Source organism: Delphinapterus leucas, chromosome 14 (assembly GCF_059928025.1).
Source record: "Delphinapterus leucas isolate spDelLeu-1000000601 "Yukka" chromosome 14, BTC_Dleu_Yukka2, whole genome shotgun sequence".
NCBI lineage: Eukaryota > Metazoa > Chordata > Mammalia > Artiodactyla > Monodontidae > Delphinapterus > Delphinapterus leucas.
Genome location: NC_143142.1, coordinates 39,901,258 through 39,921,768, shown reverse-complemented (window position 1 = coordinate 39,921,768; position 20,511 = coordinate 39,901,258). Strand labels below are relative to the sequence as shown.

Genomic DNA, 20,511 nt, shown 5'->3' with positions numbered 1-20,511 from the left:
CCAGCCGCGGGTCCAGCGGATCCCGGGGAAGTTGGTCTAGCGATGGAGCCCCTGGAGGTCCCCCCACAGCTCCCCGGTGCCTTTCTCCGGCCACGCTGTTTTCCCTGTGGTCTGGAAGACGGTGGCAACTGGGGGCTGCTTATTTGACCTGTTTGGAGCTCCTTTCACCTGTGGTCACCTCGTTTCTGGATTTAGGGTATGGGGTGAAGAGAGGAGGAAGAACATGGGCAGAGAGGAAATAGGGTTCGTATTATTTAATCTGCCTTTCCCCCTTAATTCTGCCAGATGCACGCGAATTCTTTGTAAATGTGTTTAGAAGATCTGACCACTTTATTTCTTCTCCTCCTCCCCTAAAGGTGAAGGAGGGAGGGGAGATAAAGTTAGCAATCCGTCAGGCCCCAGATTGGAACAGCCCTAAGTACTTTACAGAAGGCAGCTTGGTCTTCTAAAGAGTGCAAGTTACTTCTTACCCACTCCCTTTACATCTCTAGAAGCTGAGGCCGACAGGGGCATGGGTTAATTGGATTTCGCAATACTAGCCGTGGAGAGGAGGGGCCTGGAACTCCCTGGGTCGGCTTTCCCCTGGTTTGGTAGAAGCCCTGGGCATGAGCGCCTCGCCGCTATTTGTGTGTCTACAGTTTTATCCTTTAAAACTGTGGGTGTCCGGAGGGATGTCTAAGGATTTAGTGCTGATTAAACCAGATCCGGATGGGAATCCCAGGTTCTCGTGCCCACTCATAGGCGTGTCAGTGATGAGGGGGCAGTGAGTCCCAGGGGAAGGCAGATCAAGGGGTTTCCTGCACCAGGAAAAGCTCTCCTGAGACGTCTGCATAGTTCTCAGCAGGGGGGTAGGTGTGGCTGACCGGGAAGGGCCTCCTGTATGTGCGTGTGGGCGTCGCCAGGGGTGCGAGTTTGTGGAAGAGCACACACCTGGTGGGGAGGGGAGGCAGAGGAAAGCAGGTTTCAGGGAGGTGCTTTGGAATGGGGTCAACCGGTAGACCGCCTGCTAGCTCTGTGGCTTTGGGCTCATTACTCTTTCAAGCCTAACTTTTTCTGAAGATAAGCAATTCCTCATACGGTTATTGAGGCCCCTCCATGCATAATGATGTTTGGAGAGATCGCATCACTGTGGTAAAAACTCAAGAAATAGCAGCAGTTATTTGCTTTGAAAATACAGCTATTCAATTTCCCGAGAGTTTTAGGTTAGGATCTAACAGGCAGGCTTCACATGGTTAAATAGCTTTAATTTATCTCTGAAATCCTTTTACCTCAAGGTAGCAGCTGGAGCTCATGGTAAATGAGTGCCTCTTCTCCTAGGACTTTTGGGATAGGTCAGGGGTTGGTCACAAGTTTCTTGCAAAATGCCTGGAAGCCTTGAGAGGGTTTGCAAATATGAACTGGAGACGCTCGTGTTGATATTTTTAAGATTAGCTCCCTCATGTCTGCAGAGGCTTTCAGTACCTGCATTTCCTCACACCTGAAATGTGATGGGGGGGCGGGCGGTTCCCGCTTTTAGAATTCTTACCAGTGATAAGCAGCTCGTCTGGGTTGAGTCTGAGCACCAGTAAGGTTCTGTCACGGAATTGCAGACTAACTGTCCTTCATAAAGTCTGAAGTACCCTTGTGGGGTGGGGGATTTTTGCTTTCCTTAACTTTTAAGTTTTACAGTTGATGAAATCACATTACTAAGACTGCGTGGTTTTTAAACCTTGTGCTCATCCAAATAATGTGTGCAGTTTTGAGAAGTAGCACACATCTCTCCTGACTGTAATATTTATAAGCTTTTTCTTGAGGGACTTGCACCATAATGAGGCCTGGGTAGGAATTAAGCCATTAAAACTGCTTTTCCTGAGGAGATTGGGAATGGGTTAATCTTTCAGCCTGAGAGCATTGAAGAATAACTTTCTGAAATTGGAGCGAATTTGGGTACTCTTCCCCAGTCTCTCCCATTCCTTGATTGATGCTGTGATCAGTTATTTTACTAACATAAGTAATCAAGGGAGAATGAGGCTTTTTATTATTAGCAAGTGGGCAGAAAGAAAACGCCTTGCTGAATAGGTCTTTGTATTCCTTCAGTGTTTGTCATATTACCCAGAACAAAGAATCCTCTTTCCTGGGTAACCCTTCCCCTCCCTCCACTCCTCCTAAAAGGGATGCTTTCAGGGGTGTGTTACAGATGACACATTACCTGTGCGGAAGCCTGGAGTGGGCCATCTCTAACCTGATCTCAGGTGCCTCGTCTGCTCTTTCACCCACAGATCTGTGAAGGGCACCAGCTCTCCAGCCAAATAAACTACTTGCTGTCAAAACCCTGCCCATCTTCCAAGGCCCAGTTCAAAAGTATCTTCATCTGTGACATTGTTATTCTGTTCCCCCAACTAGAATGCCTTCACTCTGAAGTTCTCAGTCTTCATTTAAACTGCTGCAGCAGCAGCAGCGTTTACGGCCTGGCACAAGACTTGGAGTTAGAAGACCTGGTGTGGGTCTTGACTCTTCCTCTTACCAGGAGTGATCTTGGGCAAAGGCAGTCTCCTCCTCTGTAAAATGGGGTTAACAACTTCACCTACTTCTCAGGGTGCTTGTGGAAAGACAGAGAAATATTGTTTGAATTGAACTACTGTGCTGCAGGCTCCTTGAGGGCAAGAACTATATTTTACCATCTCCAGCATGGCCTGAATCAACAAATCATTGGGCCTTCACGGATTTGGGTGAGGGGATAAGATCGGTGAGGCATTCAGAGGCTACTAGAGATCAGAATTGGATTTGCATTTGTTGTCTCGGTGATTGCAGACAGGCTTTCCTTTGCTTGGATCATGCTTGTTGTTTTCAGTCTTTAGAATATTTGCTTTGGCAAGAAAACTTTAAAACACACACACACACACACACACACACACATACACACATACACATAAACCCAAAAAACCCCTGCTCTCTCTGATGCAAGTGTGCTCTTGGGGGATTTGTGAGGGAATCTTTAGAATTGGGCCACAGAGGAACTCAAATTACCGTCATTCAGTAATTTCATAAATGTGAAGTGAGTGCAATGTAGGATACAATAGTAGATCAAAAGAATCACCTAGTCAGAAAGTGATCTGTCTACAAACTGTAAAGTGCTATGTAAAAGTTAGTAGTTACTATCCCTGTCTTGTTCATAGTTGATGGGAGGACGAGTGGATACACAAAAAAATTACAATGCAAAGGAAAGTGTGCTCTAATAAAGGGACAGAATGTGATGGGGAGTCCATTTTTGAGCTGAGTGTTGGAGGGTGAATTAATGCTTACCGGGCGGATGAAAGGAAAACTGGAGAAAATAGGGGGGAAAGTTACCCGATTGTTACTAAAAACCATTAAACTGTACACTTCAATGGTGAATTTATGGTATGTAAATTATCTCAATATTTTTAAATGGCATCCTGGATTACAAGAGACTAAGGAAAAAGGAATTACCTAATTTTTGCATAGTACTCCATTGCGATGACACCTCTGGTCTTGTTTTAACCTCCCAAGACTCCTTAAGATAGGTGTGATGCTGTTTTTCCTGTTTTACAGATGTGGATATTAAGGCTGAAGTTTGTCTCAAGGTCATAGTTGGTAAATGGCAGACTGGGGCTTGAGCCACTGTCTTCTGACTTCCGGGCTCTGCTTTATTCAAATTCAGAATATTGCTGCCAGGTTATTCATATTTAGCAAGCTCTGTTGAATGGGTGTTTAGCAGACGCTCTACTTGGCCAGTAACATTCAAGGCATGTTGCTGGCTCCAGTGTGGCTTCTCCAAAAGCCTGTGATAGATCAGGGGTGGATTTAGCCTACTGGCCTGACCCTTGGTTCAATTGTCACGTTGTGTGAACTTTCCTTAGGAAAACACCTGCGGACAGTATACACCCCCATCCACTTTCATGGTTTTGATTTAGCCTTGTGGCTTTTGGATCATTTTTCAAACTCGTGAGTGCGGGAGCTCAGAAATGTCTAAGACTAACTAATAGTGTGACCTTGGGCAAGTCAGTTAAACTGCAAGCTGGAGGGGTTATCTGTAAAGTGAAGATTGGCTGAGCCCATCTAACTCGAAAAATATATCTAAAATACCCATCTAAAGGCGTGCCTGGTGCTCACACAAATTATCCTTTGTTATGTGGATATGTTTACCCGAGGTTGGCTATAAAACAGAGTTCCAGAGAATTCCGTCAATAAAAGTCAGAGCAGACCAGCCTCCACCCCAAATGTCCTGTCATATTTGTTTGGTCTGCATACCTGACCCCAAAGGACACAGCAGGCAGCTTAATCTCTGGACAGGATTCTCTGGGCCACTGCCTCCTGGGTTATCCTGACTGGCCAGGCCAGCCCCTCAGCTCCACCCCTCGCCAGAGCTGCAGCTGGGTGTGTCTCCAGGTTCCATCGTGAGCTTTACTCATCCAGGACAGCAGCAGAGGTGAGGGGCCCAGGCCCTACACTGCATCTGCATGGGATGGCCAGGTACAGGCCTGGGGCTGAGGACAGTCACTGGTCCTGAGAAAGTGAGTCAGGACTTGACAGCTGCCTAGAGTTGTATGTAAATGGTAGTCATTAGTCCTGCAGCTGAACAAGGCTGTGTGGAAAGAGGGACACCTGTGTAGGATGATAGTGGAGGGGACAGCCCATCCCTAGCACATTGTCACAATCTAAGGATACGTCCATGTACAAACTGAGCTGAAGTTTGAACAGTGCAGCAGCTGGTGGGGTGGGTGTGGGGGTGAATAGGAGGGAGAATGCTTAACTTGGCATTCAAAATCTTGTTTCTCATTACTGGTTTTCTCACTTATGAGCCATGTGACCTCAGAGAATCCTCTCTGAGCTCCAGTTTCCTTACCTGTAAAATTCTGTGATACTACTATTCCATGGGGTGTCTGAGAAATAAACGAGGCAATGAGGGAGAAATCACTCAACTTTGTGCCTGGCACTCAGTTGATGTTCATTAAGCATTTGAACATGAGTTAATATTCACCCTGGAGTATAGAATTCTGTTGCTGATGTTCAGAGCTTCTCCGTGTGATAAGATGTGCTTTCAGGGAGCTCCCAATTAGAGTCTGTTTAGCAGCTGCTAGAGTTGCTGACACGTAGCAGAAGGGGCATTTTTTTTTTTAACTTTCCTGAACTATTCCTATTATTATTGAAAGATGCTTCCCTGTGCAGTCATATATCCAAAAATTAAACTCTAGAGCATGTTGTGAAATAACCATGTGGCCTAACCTTTAAAAGCAGAGATAGCCTACCTAGGCTTGTAACTACTAAATTCTGGGTTAAAGCCAAAGCAACTTCTTACATAATCCAGTCAAGCTCCTTCAACTCATCTTGTATGTTTTGACAGTTTCTGAATGAGTGAACACTGGATGAGATACTATAGAAAATTTCAAAGGAAGTATAACACCTGGGCTCTGCCCTTTAGGATTCTGTGGCCTCACAGGGCATTCAAGACCAAGGCAAGAAAATACTCTTGCAACTTCTGCCTTCATGCACAACTCTGTGATACTCATAAATTCTCCTTGATCTTAGAGCAGGAGCCAGCAAATTATGACCTGGCTAGAGCCTGTAGCTGTGGATAGTTTTCTTGGGACACACCCACGCCCATCTTTTACCCATTGTCTGTGGTTACTTTTGAGCTACAGCAGACAAGGTTGAGTATGTAGCACAGAGACCTTAGGGCCCACAAACCTATCATATTTAATATTTGGTCCTCTAAGGAAAAGTTTATCCACTGCGTCCTGGTGGATCCCCAGGGGAGCTTGTGGAATGTAAGTCACAGAGAAATGGTTCGCCTGAGCTCTGGGTGCAGGACACCTGCTGACTCAAGCAGTGAGGATGGATGCCCGTGAGCACCAGCCAGGTGCTGCCTGGGGCCAACCTGCCTCTGCCCCAGGACAGCTCACCCGACGGGGGAGCACCATGACCAGATCCAGGTGATAGGAGTCAGAGTTAAATTTAGTGGAGGCAGTGAGTCTTGGGTGAGGCTTGTAAACAGGGAGGCCGTTCCAAGATGGGGGGGACTGAAATGTGTGGAGAAAACAAGGGAGGGCAGACAAGGGCTGGAGTCCGGCCTTGGGGACCCTGATAAATACATTTAGAGGCAGTTCAGGTAGAGTCAACAGCCAGTCACGGAAGGTAGTAGAGATTATGTAAAAGTTACTGCATTTGGGTGTGTTTGCGTGGATATATCTCTACAGGTTTGCCTGCGGGAGGGAATTGAAAGCCCGGAAGACCTAGATCTAATAAGTTAGCATTGGTTAAATCTGAGGAATGGGGTGGCAGTGGAGAGGTAAGGGGGAGCTTCCAATGTTATCTCATATACACCTGTAATGTTTGAATATTTGTGATGGGTGGGTGCTCTGTAATTAAGGAAAATAAAATCTACACTCATTTAACATTTTAGGAATCAGTCAAATGTTTAAATGCTTAAATAAGACAGTTCTTGTGGTCATGAATAGCTCTGTAAGACTGGTCAGTGCCCATGAGATGAACTGTGAAGAAATATCATTCTTTGAACTTGTCCCGCACCGACCCCAAGTGGAGCTTTGACAACACCTGTTATTAGAGACTCTGGCTGTGTCGCATGACACTCAGACCCATGGTGTTCAACTGACGGTCACCCTTCTCTGTTTAATCTCAGTATAACCAAGAACGTGCTGTCTGCAGTCCTTGCCACTGGGCTTTTCTCTTACATGGTGAAGGGCACCCGAGCTCATGTATTGTGATAAAATACACATAAAATCGACCATTTTAAGTTAAAGTACAGTTCAGGGACATTAGGTACAACACATGTTGTGCAACTACCACCACCGTCCATCTCTAGAGCTGAGCTCACATGCAATCTGGTGCCCTTTGGGCTCTGTCAGACCTCCAGCCTTGGTGGATTTATTTCAGTATCGGGCAGGATATGTCCTTCCCCAGGTGAGTATCATTGGTGTGAAGTCAGCACCAGTTGTTCTTGTATCAGAGCAAAGGCAGCTTTCACCCAGACACCTTGCTTCCCTGAGAAAGGAAGTACGTGGCCTGTACCTGAGCCCTTGATTGCTCGGCGTGCCCTTAGTCTTGGTGTCGGCTTGTGCTGCCCTGACATTCCAGGAAATCTCCCAGGGATCTTGAGGTGAGCCGTTGTCTTCGTTGATAAAGTCCGACCACTGGGCCGTGGCACTTTGGAGCCTGGAAACCCCAGTTGTTCGGATGTCAGCTAGGTTCTTGACGGGCTGCATAGATGAGCTCGGCCTAGTCAGTGGTCCGCTGAGGAGTGACCCTCGTGCAGCATAAGGAGTAAGAGCTCCAGCTTCCAAACCAGCCAGGCCTTGGGTCGGGTCTGGCTCTGCCGTTCTCAGATGTGGCCTCAGATGGGTCACTTTACCTGTGTAACCCTCAGTTTCCTCATATGTGAAATGGTGTTATTTTAGTGGCAGCCTCACAGATCTGCTGCGGGATTGAGGTGACAGGGGCATCCTTATCCAGTGCCTGGGTGCCGTGGGCGTGGTGTACCCCCATGGGAGCAGACCACGTGGTGGGAGGTGATGAGGTGGACAGAGGATGGCTGTGGGCTCGCAGGGAAGGGGTTGGGGGGGAAGGGGTGAGGGAGGCTGCACCGGCGAGGCTTCCCGGGAGGTTGGTGGGAAAGGTACCTGGGCCTGAGCCCCTGATGAAGAGGGCCTGGCGATGGAGGAAAGACTGGTTTCCTTTTGAGCACCTGGGCTGTGTAGCAGGTGGTTGGAGGTGCAGCTGGAGAGGAGTTGGGGGTGGTCTGACTGAGCGGGAGGGTGAAATGGAGCAGCCTTCATGGGCAGGAGCAGGTGAAGGGACCAACACAGAGATGAGGCTGAACACGTGGGTGAGGAGGAAGCCAGGTGGTGGAGGTCCCCAGGGGCCTCGGCACCAGCGGGACCTGCGGTTGAAGGAGATGCTTGGGTTTCAGCTGTAGGTGAGCCGAGGGGAGTCGGGGAGAGAGACTCGAGGTGGGGAAGAGGCCTCCCCACCTGTGCAGCCGTGTGAGTGAGTGCACAGGCGCACAGGCCTGCACAAGGGATGGGTGATGGACCCCCTTGAGGGAGAACCTTAATTATAGGGTTGATTATATATTATTGAGAGTCTGTTTCTGGAACTAGAATGTTCTGGTTTGAATCCTGGCTCTGCTGCTTTGGGACAAGTTATTTAGCCTCTCTGCCTCTGTTTGCTCATCTGTAAATTAGGCATAATAGCACCTCCCAGGACTTCCCTGGCGGTCCAGTGGTTAAGACTCTGCGCTTCCACTGCAGGGGGTACGGGTTCCATCCCTGGTCGGGGAACTAGGATCACGCATGCCGCGCGGTGTGGCCAAAAAAAAAACTTCCCTCGTGCATTTGTTGTAAGGATTCATTGGGTTAATATGTAAGAACAGTTAAAACAGTGCCTGGCACACAGCAAGTGGCCTGTGAGTACCTTTGGGCCCCGCCGGTTCATGCTTCTTTAGGTAGGTGACTTGGGAAAGCAAACCTAAGAGCAGTGACTCAAGCCCAGTTTTTTCCTGGCCCCAAAGAAACCACGAGCAGTTTATTTTCTTCAGGTCTTTGGATCCTCTTTGGTGAGGTCGCAAACAGTTGGAAGACATTAAGAATAATTCCTTACGTTTGAGTGGTAGTGCTTTCTAGTTTCCTAAGCACTTCCTCCTTTATTCCCGCATTCAGTGTTCACACCAGAACTGTGACGTAAGCGGGGTTTTGAGTGCAGTTCACAGGTGGGAGACTCCTGCTCTTCTCAGCCAGGTTACCTGCTCCAGGTGCAGCCGGGCTCAACATTTATTGAGGAACCCAGGACTCCTGATCTCCCGCCCCTCAAGCTCAACCCTCAGCCCTTCCTCCCTACCCCACCCCCCGCCTCACCTCTTCTACTTGGTGGGTGGAAACAACTTTGCTTTGAAACAAATGATGTAGATTATAAAGGATGATCTTGTAAATAGGGACCAAACAGCATTGGGTCATCTTTATTTTCCCATAGAGTGCTAAGTCCTGGGAAGGGGAACTTAGACTCCAGATGTCCGTCCTGTTAGTCATGCCAGAGTTGGCGTTTTTATGACTGGATTCCTGCCACTCCTGTGGGTGATGTGCCAGAGTGCCCCCTGGCCGGGACCTGCTTGCCCTGTTGGTCTGTTGAGAATTCTGTGAGGGGGAGTCCAAGGGACGTGTCCCTTGTGTGTAAATTACGGGTCAGTATCAGCAGTTGTCACCCCTCCTTAGCTTATTTGCCTTTTCAAACTTCAGTAGATGGATAATGACCTTTTAGTGGGAAACCCAGAGTTTTGGAAAGAGCAGTACTTTCTCTAGATTCGCTAGGTTTATGGACATAATTATGAGTCTTTTTATATAGAAATGGTGGAATTTTGCAACTTTTTGCCGGAGGTTTGGGATATGGCGTTGTTAAATGCTTGTTGCTTCCTCATTTGTATAATTTCCCTTCCTTGTGGCCTAAATATATGACTTTTAATGAAACAAGATGGGGTAAGTCATAATTTCTGTTTTAAAAAATCTGAAGAATGAATTCAGAGACAAGTCATTTGGGCCCTGAGATTTCCTCTCAAAACCCCTCAACCTCCTGCTTGTTTTTCCTTTCATGTTTTCAAGGCCTGTTGTGGGATTTGTGTCTTGATGCCGGCGACCAACACAGCCCAGCTTAACTCCTTGCAGTGTGCGGCCCATGTGCCACTGCCCCTGGAGAGAATTCACTCTCTTGCTTCTATGCCGATTTTTTTAAAATGACTTTTCCAACAGGTATCTTGGGATCCATGGTTGCTTCTCAACAGTCCGTTTCCCTACACGATAGCTGATTGCGGGGTCATGCTGGCCTTGACCCTGGCCAGCTTGGTGGAGCTTGGTGGCCTTGCTGATGGGATGAGTCACATGGTGCCCTCCTCCCCCCAACCCCACCGTGTGACTCACATGGGGAATAGGAGTGGCTCTTGAGAAATCTTTACACAAGAGGTTTTATGTTTTTAAGATTCTGAGGGGATTTTCCTTAAAGTGAGCACATATCTTGCCTTTTACTTAAATCTCGAGGACAAGGTATTCATTCTTCTCCTCCTTAAGGTCTTTTCTTCACATTACTCATGGTGTGCTGATATTAATTAACCTTAACAGATACTCAAATGATCTTTCATTATTTAGACCTGACGCAGTTCCTTATACAGACGTGCAAAAATAGAGCCTTAGTAATCACAGACTCACATACTATCTTGCTTCCTTCTACACTGATTGTTAGTGACTCTTATGTGGAACTGTAGCTTCCTCTTATTAATAAATAATCTAGCAGGAAGTAGAAATCATGTAAATAAGGAATTTCTGTTACCTCCTTCGCTGACTGACTTGACAAGTCCATTTTGGTCTATTTTAATTAATATTTGTCAAAATGTTAAACTAACCAGTGCCTCTTGCTGTTACTTGGCTTTGCAGGTAACCTTGGAAGCTTCTGTGAATGGGGCTTGAGTGGGTGCCCTTTGCTGTTGAACTTTGTGTTATCCCTGAGGCCCTAATGAAGCGAGTTTTGGGTTGACTTTTGTAGGTATTTTCACAGTCCTGTGTTTGGTATGGAGAGTGTGGAATTGCATCTGGAGATAAGAGGTACAACTGCAGATATTCTGGGCTACCAAAGCCGTTGCCAGAGGATGGCTATGACCTGGTGCAGGTGAGTTAGTTGTCTTGGGCGTTGGGAACACAAAATGCTAATCAGAGATCCTCTGCAATTATACCTTAAATATTACCGTGGGGTGGGGATAGAGATGAAATGAATGGGCTTTTCTCATCCCAAACTCTTATCTGTAGCACAAAGAAGATAACATAACTCCAGAGGCGTAATTTTGGGGGGCTTACTATACCTTGCTCATAAAGTTTCCCATTATCAGGTTACTACTTAGGGACTGATCTTGGTACCTCAGATGTTGCTTTAGCAGCTTCTTCAAAATACACTCAAAGTTAACTCTTTTTGTTCCTAGATTTCAGGACTTGAGTGGACGAGGCTGCTAAGTGGCTGTGACTCCCTTGTCCTCTGTTCACTTTAGTGATTCCTCCGGTTTCCACCAAGAGCCTATGAACTTTGGCTGTTACCAGGAATCTGTTTCCTGTTGTCTCTTTCACCATCCCTGATACACAGGGATATTAGAAAAGAACTGGAAATATCCAGGTGGAAAGACTGGTCTTAGAGGCTGCAGTTGACACGATAGCGGGTCACCTGGACTTACTCCTTTCATCAGAATTATTAAAGGCATTTGACATTCCCTGGAGTGACTGATGGAAAGAGTAAATAGCATTCTGGTTAAACTTAACCAAATAACCTAAAAAGAGGTAAAATGATTGTCAAGGGAGGAAAGTGAGCTTCCCAATTAGAAAAAAAAAAATTAAAATGCCTCTACTGCCTCTACTTCTGTGAATCCTTAGTTATAAACAGTAAATATGATAGCCTTTTAAAAGAATTCTGCAAGCACTTTGCATATAGGTGTCTCACCCTTGTGTACCTAAAAAGGGCGATATGAATAAAATGGTCTTATATTTGAGGAATGCTTGTCCTTATTTAACTGTGCTCCTCTGATGTCCGTGCTTTCTCACCCAAAAGGAACTCTGTCCAGGGTTCTTCTTCGGCAACGTCAATCTTTGCTGTGATGTTCAGCAGCTTCGGACGCTGAAAGACAACCTGCAGCTGCCTCTGCAGTTTCTGTCCAGGTGGGTTGACCGCCAGGCATGCAGGAAAAATAGGTCTAAAAGTTAGCTCTTGTTTTAAGAATGCTATCTTATGACTTCTCAGAAATAAACAGTAACTTCTGATAAAGTAATAATTATCAGACTCAGTTCTCTCTTTACATTCAGAGTTGCTACTTGGTTTTCCTCTGAGATGTCTTCATCCCAAAGGGGACCTGCACTGGGGTCTGGGTCCCTTCAGACTTGAGCCCCTTCGTGCTGTGGGGAGGAGAGGGGTTCCTGCCCATTTCTCTGACCTGAGACCCTCCTCCGTGCAGTCCTCTGCATTGCCTCCCTCCCCTGCTTTGTGCGTGGTTCTCTCTTCCTATGGTGACCCAGGCCTCATAGAGCCGGCCTTTGGTAACTGCTCAAAGCTTGTTTTGGCAGAGTCGGCTGGTTTTGTCAAAATTAGTTTGCCATCCAGTGTGTTCTGTGTGACCAGGGGCAGTGAAAAGGGCTTCGTAATACATGTTCTCTAAGCTTACCCAGCAGTTCTCGAATGTGCAGAAGAACCAACTGGTGGTGGTCTTTAGATCAGCATGCTGAGCACCCTGATAAAGGCGGATGGGAAGGACATGTGCTTCTCTATGCAGGTGTCACTGCAGGTGACAGGGCACAAGTCGGTGTCCACTCGGAAACTTAGCTTCTTCTCAGATTTTCAATCGGCAATATAGAGTGAAAAACCATCTGTAAATTGTTCTCTGAGGACAACAAACAATATAATAGATCAGAAAGTTGAGACTCTAATCAGGCCAGCTTATCTTATAGAAGGAAGCCTAGGCGATGTTGCTGTAGCCAGATTGGAGCTGTCAGTTAGCCAAAATATATTTATCTAGCACCTGCTCTACGTGAGGTATTATGGGCGTAAACATCAAAAGATAACCAAGTTTTCCCCGTGTTGTCAGAGGTAGCAAAGCTTTATTTATAATAGCAAACAGTGAGATGCTAATATGGAAAACTATGCAGCTGTCCAAACTGATGATTGTACAGATTAAGTGGAGTAACATAGAAAGAGGTTTGTAATTTATGGAAAGTAGAAGAAAACTGTGCACCCTGAGAGCGAATTCTGTTTGAATGGTGTAATTGTCGTTCCTGTTTGTCACAGTAAAGCACGGAACTCCTGAAAGCAAGTTAGTGTGGGTGTCTGCTCCTTCACTAGACCAGAGGCTTTGAAGGCTGGAACCACACCTTCCTTGTTCTGTGTCACGTGTGGTCGTCTGGGTGGGTTCAGAATAGAGAGCAATCCTGATTGGTTTTGTTGCAAGAATGCAAGTCTGATGAAGCAATAGCTTTTACAGATAACAGTGAACCAAAGAGGAGAGAGAGGTCTTCTGCCACATAACTGGTCAACATTAGAAGCTTAAACTTTGAACCTGGAAGACAGCAGACAGTTGTGGTTCTTAAGAAAACCCAGGTGCTTCTGAAATGCATGCAGCCAAAGGACACCACTGCTGTTCTCTTTATCTTCTCATGTCACAGGGAAATCCTCTTGTGTTTAGAGAGAGCCTAGGATTATCTGGGGATTGGAAGAGAGCCCTTCAGTAGGTTATAAGATGAAAACTAATGTGTAAATCTCATTTTTTCCCTTTTTTCTTCTCAATCAGAATTGTCACCATGATGCTTCTAAGTCCTTCTAACTTCAAGACAGAGGAAACATGTCTGAATTATAAAGTGCAGAATTCAGAGAGCATTTGTCTCTTTTTGAAATTACATCTGGGCAGCACAAATGTAGTAATTAGGGCAGTTTCTAAAGAGGTGTCTTTATTTTAACATGAGGTTTTAGGTTTGGAATTGCTGGGTTTAATATGTCCTCATGGTAATCCATTTGCCATTTTACAATAATTTTTAAACATTCTTTGTCTATTTTAAATCATCTTTTTGCTGGCCTTATTATCCGTGAAATCATACAGAGCAGTTTACTTTTCCTTTTAGATGTCCATCCTGTTTTTATAACCTAATGAACCTGTTTTGTGAGCTGACATGTAGCCCTCGACAAAGTCAGTTTCTGAACGTTACAGCAATGGAAGATTATGTTGATCCTGTTACAAACCAGACAAAAACAAACGTAAAAGAATTACAATACTATGTTGGAGAGAGTTTTGCCAATGGTAAGTAAACTTTTAAATTATTCCTCTTTTATATTTGGTATCAGGACAGCGGATCAAATTGTCCCTTTTTGTTGTCCTGTCAACTCTGTGAAAATGAGTTTTTAGTTCCATTGGCCTTGAAATGTGAGTTGTTGCTTTGCTTGTATCCTGGGACTTGAGCTACAACCTTTTATACAATCTCCTTAAAGTATTTGCTTTAACTCCTTCCTAAGTATAAGTTCCCACATGGAAATTTTTAGTATGTGCAAGCTTATTTCTATACATTTTAGAAACCATTGGAACTTTGGTTCTAGTGGACATGAAAGGCATAACTTCATGAATTACTGCAAGACTGAGGAGATGGGGTGGAAGGTAGAACTAGTTGGCAGAGGAGAGATTTTTGACCTTGAAGAAACATCACGAGAAGGGAAAGTAAGCAGGTGTAACAGATAGGAGAAAGGGTACCCCAGCAACTAGAAATCATAGAACAATCTGAAAAAGACCATGTCATGTTTGTTGAAAATGACTGAAATGAAAGAATTCTACAAGAATAGGACACTAAAGAAAAAGAATGAACAGATTAGAAATAGAACCACAGGGCTTCCCTGGTGGCACAGTGGTTAAGATATATAACAGGCAGGCAGTGGTTAAGAATCTGCCTGCCAATGCAGGGGAAACAGGTTCGAGCCCTGGTCTGGGAAGATCCCTCATGCCACGGAGCAACTCAGCCCATGCACCACAACTACTGGGCCTGCGCTCTAGAGCTGTACGCCACAACTACTGAGCCTGTGTGCCACAATTACTGAAGCCTGTGTCCCTAGAGCCTGTGCTCCGCAACAAGAGAAGCCATTGCAATGAGAAGCCCACGCACTGCAACGAAGAGTAGCCCCCACTCACCACAACTAGAGAAAAGCCCGTATGCTGCAACGATGACCCAATGCAGCCAAAAATTTTAAAAAAAAAAGGAATCGTCATTTAAGTAGATTAAAAGAAGATTAGATGCAGCTGAATAAAGAATGTGCCCAAAAACAATAAATAAAATAAGAAAATAATTCATCAAAGTTGTTGACTATAAGAGCAACATATAAATTTAATTATAATGATCAGTTAAAAACGTAACACAAAAACTTACTAGAAAAAAGATCCCATTCACAAAAGCAACAAAAAGTAGGGTACCTAGGAATAAATCTACCAAAAGATGTGACGTAAAAGACAGCCTGACAGGATGAAGAGAGATCATTCTGTGTAGAAACAGAACCATCCATGTGGACAGTTGATACAGGTGTGTTGTTACAAATCATTAAGGGAAAGAGTGGGCTAGTTGATAAATGGAGTGAGAAATTAATTATTCATCTAATTTTTATTTTTGATTAGCAAAGTAAACATCCTAATCTTGGAAATTTTTAGAAGTAAATATAGAATGTCTTTATGACTTTAAGGTAAGAAAGGATTCTAGACAAGAGAGGAAAAGCAGAAACCAGAAGTGAAAGGATTTATAAATACAGATAATTAGCATCTGCAGCAGTCAGTGAAATGCACATTAAAACAGCTACCATTTCATGTATCAGATTGGCACAGATTTAAAAATTGGTCAACTCGAAATATTGGTGAGGATGTAGAGGCAGAGGAATGCTAATATACTACTCCACTGGTAACTGTAACTTGGTGTGAGTGTTTGAAAACCATTTGAAAAATAGTTTTGCAATACCTGGTAAACTTGAAGATAAATAAACCCTCACCGCAGAAATTCCACTTAGAGGTGCCTACCTTAGAGAAACTCTTAATGCATGTAAGGAGGGAGAACCATATAAAAACGTTCATTGTAGCATTTCTGTGATCATGAAAAATTGGAGACATCAAGAGAATGAGAAGACAAGCACAGACAGGGAGAAAATATTTACAAAAGACATAATCTCATAAAGGACTGTTACCCAAAATATATGAAGAATTCTTAAAACTCAAAATAAGGAAGTGAACGACCTGATTGAAAAGTGGGCAAGAGATCTGAACAGACACCTTACCAAAGAAGATACATGAATAGCAGACACTAAGTGCTAATTAAGAGGAGAACAGATCAGTATACTGGAGCATAGTCATAGTCTGTTATGTTAAAATGGGTGAATTAGGATTGTGTCAGTCACGTGAATGACACTTAAAAATACTGACTGAAAGTAACAGAACATATGTAGTATGTTTATACTAAACAGTACTACATATTTATGGATACAATATATCATAAAAGTACACAAACGTGCATGGGAAAAATAAACATCAAACTCAGGATTGTGATTACCTTGGGGAAGGGTGGATGCCCATAGGAAGGGATAGTGAGGGAGCTTCAGCTATATGTATAATGTGTTTTTGTTGTTGAGGCAAATGTTGTAAAATAGTAAGATCGGTAGAGGTGAGTGGCAAGTACATGAGAATCATATTCTCCATATTTTCCGTATCCTTGAAATATTTGATAAATTAAAACCTGAAAACCAAATGGTTAGCTGGAAGATATGAGGGAATTACTCAGAAAACAGCATAGAGATATAAAGTTCTGGAAATCATTAAAAGTGACATATGGGGGTAAGAGAGCTGGGGAGAGACAGTAAGCAAAAGGATTTTCCAAAATGGATGAGAGATGAATCTTCAGGCTTATGAAAAGAAAATGAATCCTTAAACCAGATAAATTAAGAAGAAATAGAATAGGGGCTTACCTGGCAGTCCAGTGGTTAAGACTCCTTGTTTATACTGCAGGGGGCGTGGGTTTCATCCCTGGTCGCAGAACTAAGATCCCACATACTGCATGGCGTGGCCAAAAAAAAAAAAGAGAGAATATATATATAAATCAGTTGTATTTCTATACACTTGAAATGGACAATCTGAAAGTGAAATTAAAAAAAAAATTCCATTTACAGTAGTATCAAAAAGAATAAAATGGGCTTCCCTGGTGGCGCAGTGGTTGAGAGTCCGCCTGATGATGCAGGGGACACGGGTTCATGCCCCGGTCCAGGAGGATCTCATGTGCCACGGAGCGGCTGGGCCCGTGAGCCATGGCCGCTGAGCCTGCGCGTCTGGAGCCTGTGCTCCGCAACAGGAGAGGCCACAACAGTGAGAGGCCTGCGTACCGCAAAAAAAAAAAAAGAATAAAATACTTAGGAATAAATTTAACAAAAAAAGTGTGAAACATATTCTAAAAGCTAAAGAACATTATTAAAAAAATTAAAGAGGATCTTTATAAATGGAAAGGCATCTCGTGTTCATGGATCAAAGACTTAATATTGTTATAAGATGGCAGTACTCCCCAAATTGATATACAGAGCCAGTGCAATCCCTATCAGAATCCCAACTGACTTCTTTGTAGAAATGGAGAGGCTGATTTTTAAATTCACATGAAATTACAAGGGACCCAGAATAGCCAAAACAATCCTAAAAAAGAAGAACAAAATAGGAGGAATCACACTTCCCAGTTTCAAAATTTACTAAGCAACCAGTGGAAATCAAGATGGTATGGTACTGGTATAAGGATAGGCATACAAAGAAATGAGACAGAATTGACAGTAATCCCATACATCTATGGTCATCTGATTTTTGACAAGGGTGTCAAGACCATTCAATGGGGGAAAGAATAGTCTGCAACAAGTGGTCTTGGACAACTGGATAGCCACATGCAAAAGAACAAAGTTGTACCCTTACCTCACACCATATACAAAAATTAACTTAAAATGTTTGCAGCAACATGGATGGGCGCATTATGCTAAGTGGAATAAGTCAGACAGACAAAATTAAATACTGTATGATCTCACTTATATACGTGGGATCTAAAAAATACAACAAACTAGTGAATATAACAAAAAAGGAGACTCAGATATAGAGAACAAACGTGGTTACCAGTGGCGAGGGGGGGCAGCATATAAACCCTGGGGGAGTGGGAGGTACAAAATATTGGGTATAAGATAGACTCAAAGATGTACTGTACAACATGAGGAATATAGCCAGTATTTTGCAGTAACTTTAAATGGAGTGTAACCTTTAAAAATTGCATTTAAAAACTTAAAATGGATCAAAGACCTAAATGTAAGAACTAAAACTAGAAAACTCTTAGAAGAAAACATCAGGATTAAAAATTTAAAAAAAAAAACCATCAAGATAAATCTTCATGACCTCAGATTTGGCAACGAATTCTTAGATATGACAGCAAAAGCATGAGCAAACGAAAGGAAGAAATAGATATCTTGGACTTGATCAAAATAAAAAACTTGGGCTTCCCTAGTGGTGCAGTGGTTGAGAGTCCACCTGCCAACGCAGGGGACACGGGTTCGTGCCCCGGTCCGGGAGGATCCCACATGCCGCGGAGCGGCTGGGCCCGTGAGCCATGGCCGCTGAGCCTGCACGTCCGGAGCCTGTGCTCCGCAACGGGAGAGGCCACAACAGTGAGAGGCCCGCGTACCGCAAAAAATAAATTAATTAATTAATTAAAAACTTGTGCATCGAAGAACACCATCAAAAAGAGGCGAAAACAATATTTTCAAATCATGTATTTAATAAAGGATTTATATCTAGAATATACAAAGACTTCTAACAACTCAGTAAGTAGATAACCCAATTTAAAAATGGGCAAACGATCTGAGTAAACATTTCTCCAATATGTTATACAAATGGTCAATAAGCTCATGAAAAGATGCTTGAGATCATTAGTCATCAAGGAAATGCAAATCAAAACCACAATGAGGTACCGCTTCACACCCACTAGGGTGGCTAGAATCGAAAAGATAACAAATGTTGGCGGGGATGTAGACAAATTAGAACCTTCATACACTGCTGGTGGGGATGTAAAATGGTGCTGTCACTTTGGAAAACAGTCTGGCAGTTCCTGAAACAATTAAACATAGAGTTACCATATGACCCAGCAGTTCCACTCACAAGAGAAATGAAAACATATGTTCATAATAGGTGGAAACAACGAAGATATCCATCAACTGATACATAGATAAACAAAATGTGGTACATCCATACGATGCAATATTATTTGACCATAAAAAGGAATGAAATATGGATCCATGCTGCAACATGGATGGACCTTGAAGACATCATGCTAAATGTTAGAAGCCAGTCAAAAGACTATATATTATATGATTACATTTATATGAAATGTCCAAAATAGGCAAATCTATAGAGACAAAAGTAGATGAATGGTTGCTTAGGGCTTGAGGGGATGGGGAGATAAGGGAGCATTAGTTAAAGATACCAGGTTTCTTTTTTTAAGGTGATGAAAGTGTTTTAAAATTGACTGTGGTGGTGATTGCACATATCTATGAATATGCTGAAAGCCATTAGATTTTAACTTTAGATTGGTGAATTGTATGGTATGTGAATTATCTCAATAAAGCTATTTAAAAAAGGAATCCATACCTAAATATAGCTCATAAAAACTTTAAAATTCCAAAGACAAATATCAAGTAGAGAAAGGATAGAAATCACTTCAAAGCAAGTAGAGAAAAGATAGAAATCACTTCAAAAGAATGACAATTGGAGATTTTCTAACCAGCAATGATAGAGGCCTGAGGGCAATGGAATTATAGTTCTAAAGAAGCTACTATCGCACTAGCTAAATTGTCTTTCAAGAGTGAGGATAAAACACAATGAATTTATAAGTATCTCCTTAAAGTTTAGGGGAAGAAGGTCCTGGGAAGTTTCTAACAAGCAGGGACTGGTAATTGAATATTAAGATAGGACCCATTACCACTGCTTCCTTATGTGCAACATGTCACTGACATTCTTATTTCGTGTGTTGTCTTTATGCGTACTAAAATAAAACCCAAAAAGAGAGTGGTATTGGGGTCATTCACATGTGAAGTCTGTCCTGAAACCAATTTTTACCCTGGAAGTGCCATCATTCTCCAGCTGTAGAGTTTCCTGGAACCAGCTTTGCTGGCTGAAGAGGCACTGAGGTCCTTAGCTTCTCCTTGCTCGGCCTTCAGTATGCTGTTGCATGCACTGGGGGTGATACTGGGATGACGTAAGCCTTTCCTGTCTTTGACTTTTAAGTTGCTTGGAATCTGGCCTGATGTTACTTGTAGGGTGACAAGCTGGTTTCAGAGGTGACCTCCGTTCCCGTCCTTAGTGTTTACTGTCCCGAGTCCCAGCCCGCGGCTCCTGCTTGCAGTGTGTCTGGATTTCCAAGGTCACACGTGAGAGGCCTCCGGTAAGATCTCATCTGGTGAATTAAAGCAGCTCGGCTTCAGTCTTTTCCCTTCCTCCCCTGCCAGCCATGTACAATGCCTGCAGGGACGTGGAGGCCCCCTCGAGTAACGAGAAAGCCCTGGGGCTGCTGTGCGGGAAGGAGGCCGAAGCCTGCAACGCCACCAACTGGATTGAGTACATGTTCAACAAGGACAACGGCCAGGCACCTTTCACCATCACGCCCATCTTTTCAGGTGGGGATGAAGACCTCTACGTTTGGTGTATTGTACTTAGGATTTTTTTAAAGCCCAGGAACCTTAACCTGCAGTAGGAAGATAAATTCAGATCACTAGGTCCTAGAGTTTCCTCCAGCGAGAGAGGTAACTAGAGCATTTATCCTGCCCCTGGTTGGTTAGGGGCTGGGCATGGGAGTGGAGATAGAAGAATTGCCTTCAGGTGTTGCTACAGAATTGAAAGAATAAGCTGTTTTTTTAAAAAAGTTTTTTCAAAAGCTCTGCCATAGCGTTAGACTAGCTCCTCAGTGG

At 43.8% G+C, this 20,511-nt stretch overlaps 1 protein-coding gene across 3 annotated transcripts in view; it reads left to right on the top strand.

The window, feature by feature from the left end:
* The window catches only part of NPC1 (NPC intracellular cholesterol transporter 1), a 47,118-nt gene that overhangs the window by 287 nt on the left and 26,320 nt on the right, over positions 1-20,511 (top strand). For 2 of the 3 annotated variants that reach the window (XM_022586828.2, XM_022586830.2), the window contains exons 2-5: positions 10,540-10,662; positions 11,587-11,693; positions 13,641-13,816; positions 20,053-20,220. In XM_022586828.2, the coding sequence (XP_022442536.2) occupies positions 10,540-10,662; positions 11,587-11,693; positions 13,641-13,816; positions 20,053-20,220 (574 nt within the window). The remainder of the gene's footprint in view (positions 1-10,539; positions 10,663-11,586; positions 11,694-13,640; positions 13,817-20,052; positions 20,221-20,511) is intronic. The other variant, XM_089894993.1, reaches the window with a different exon arrangement.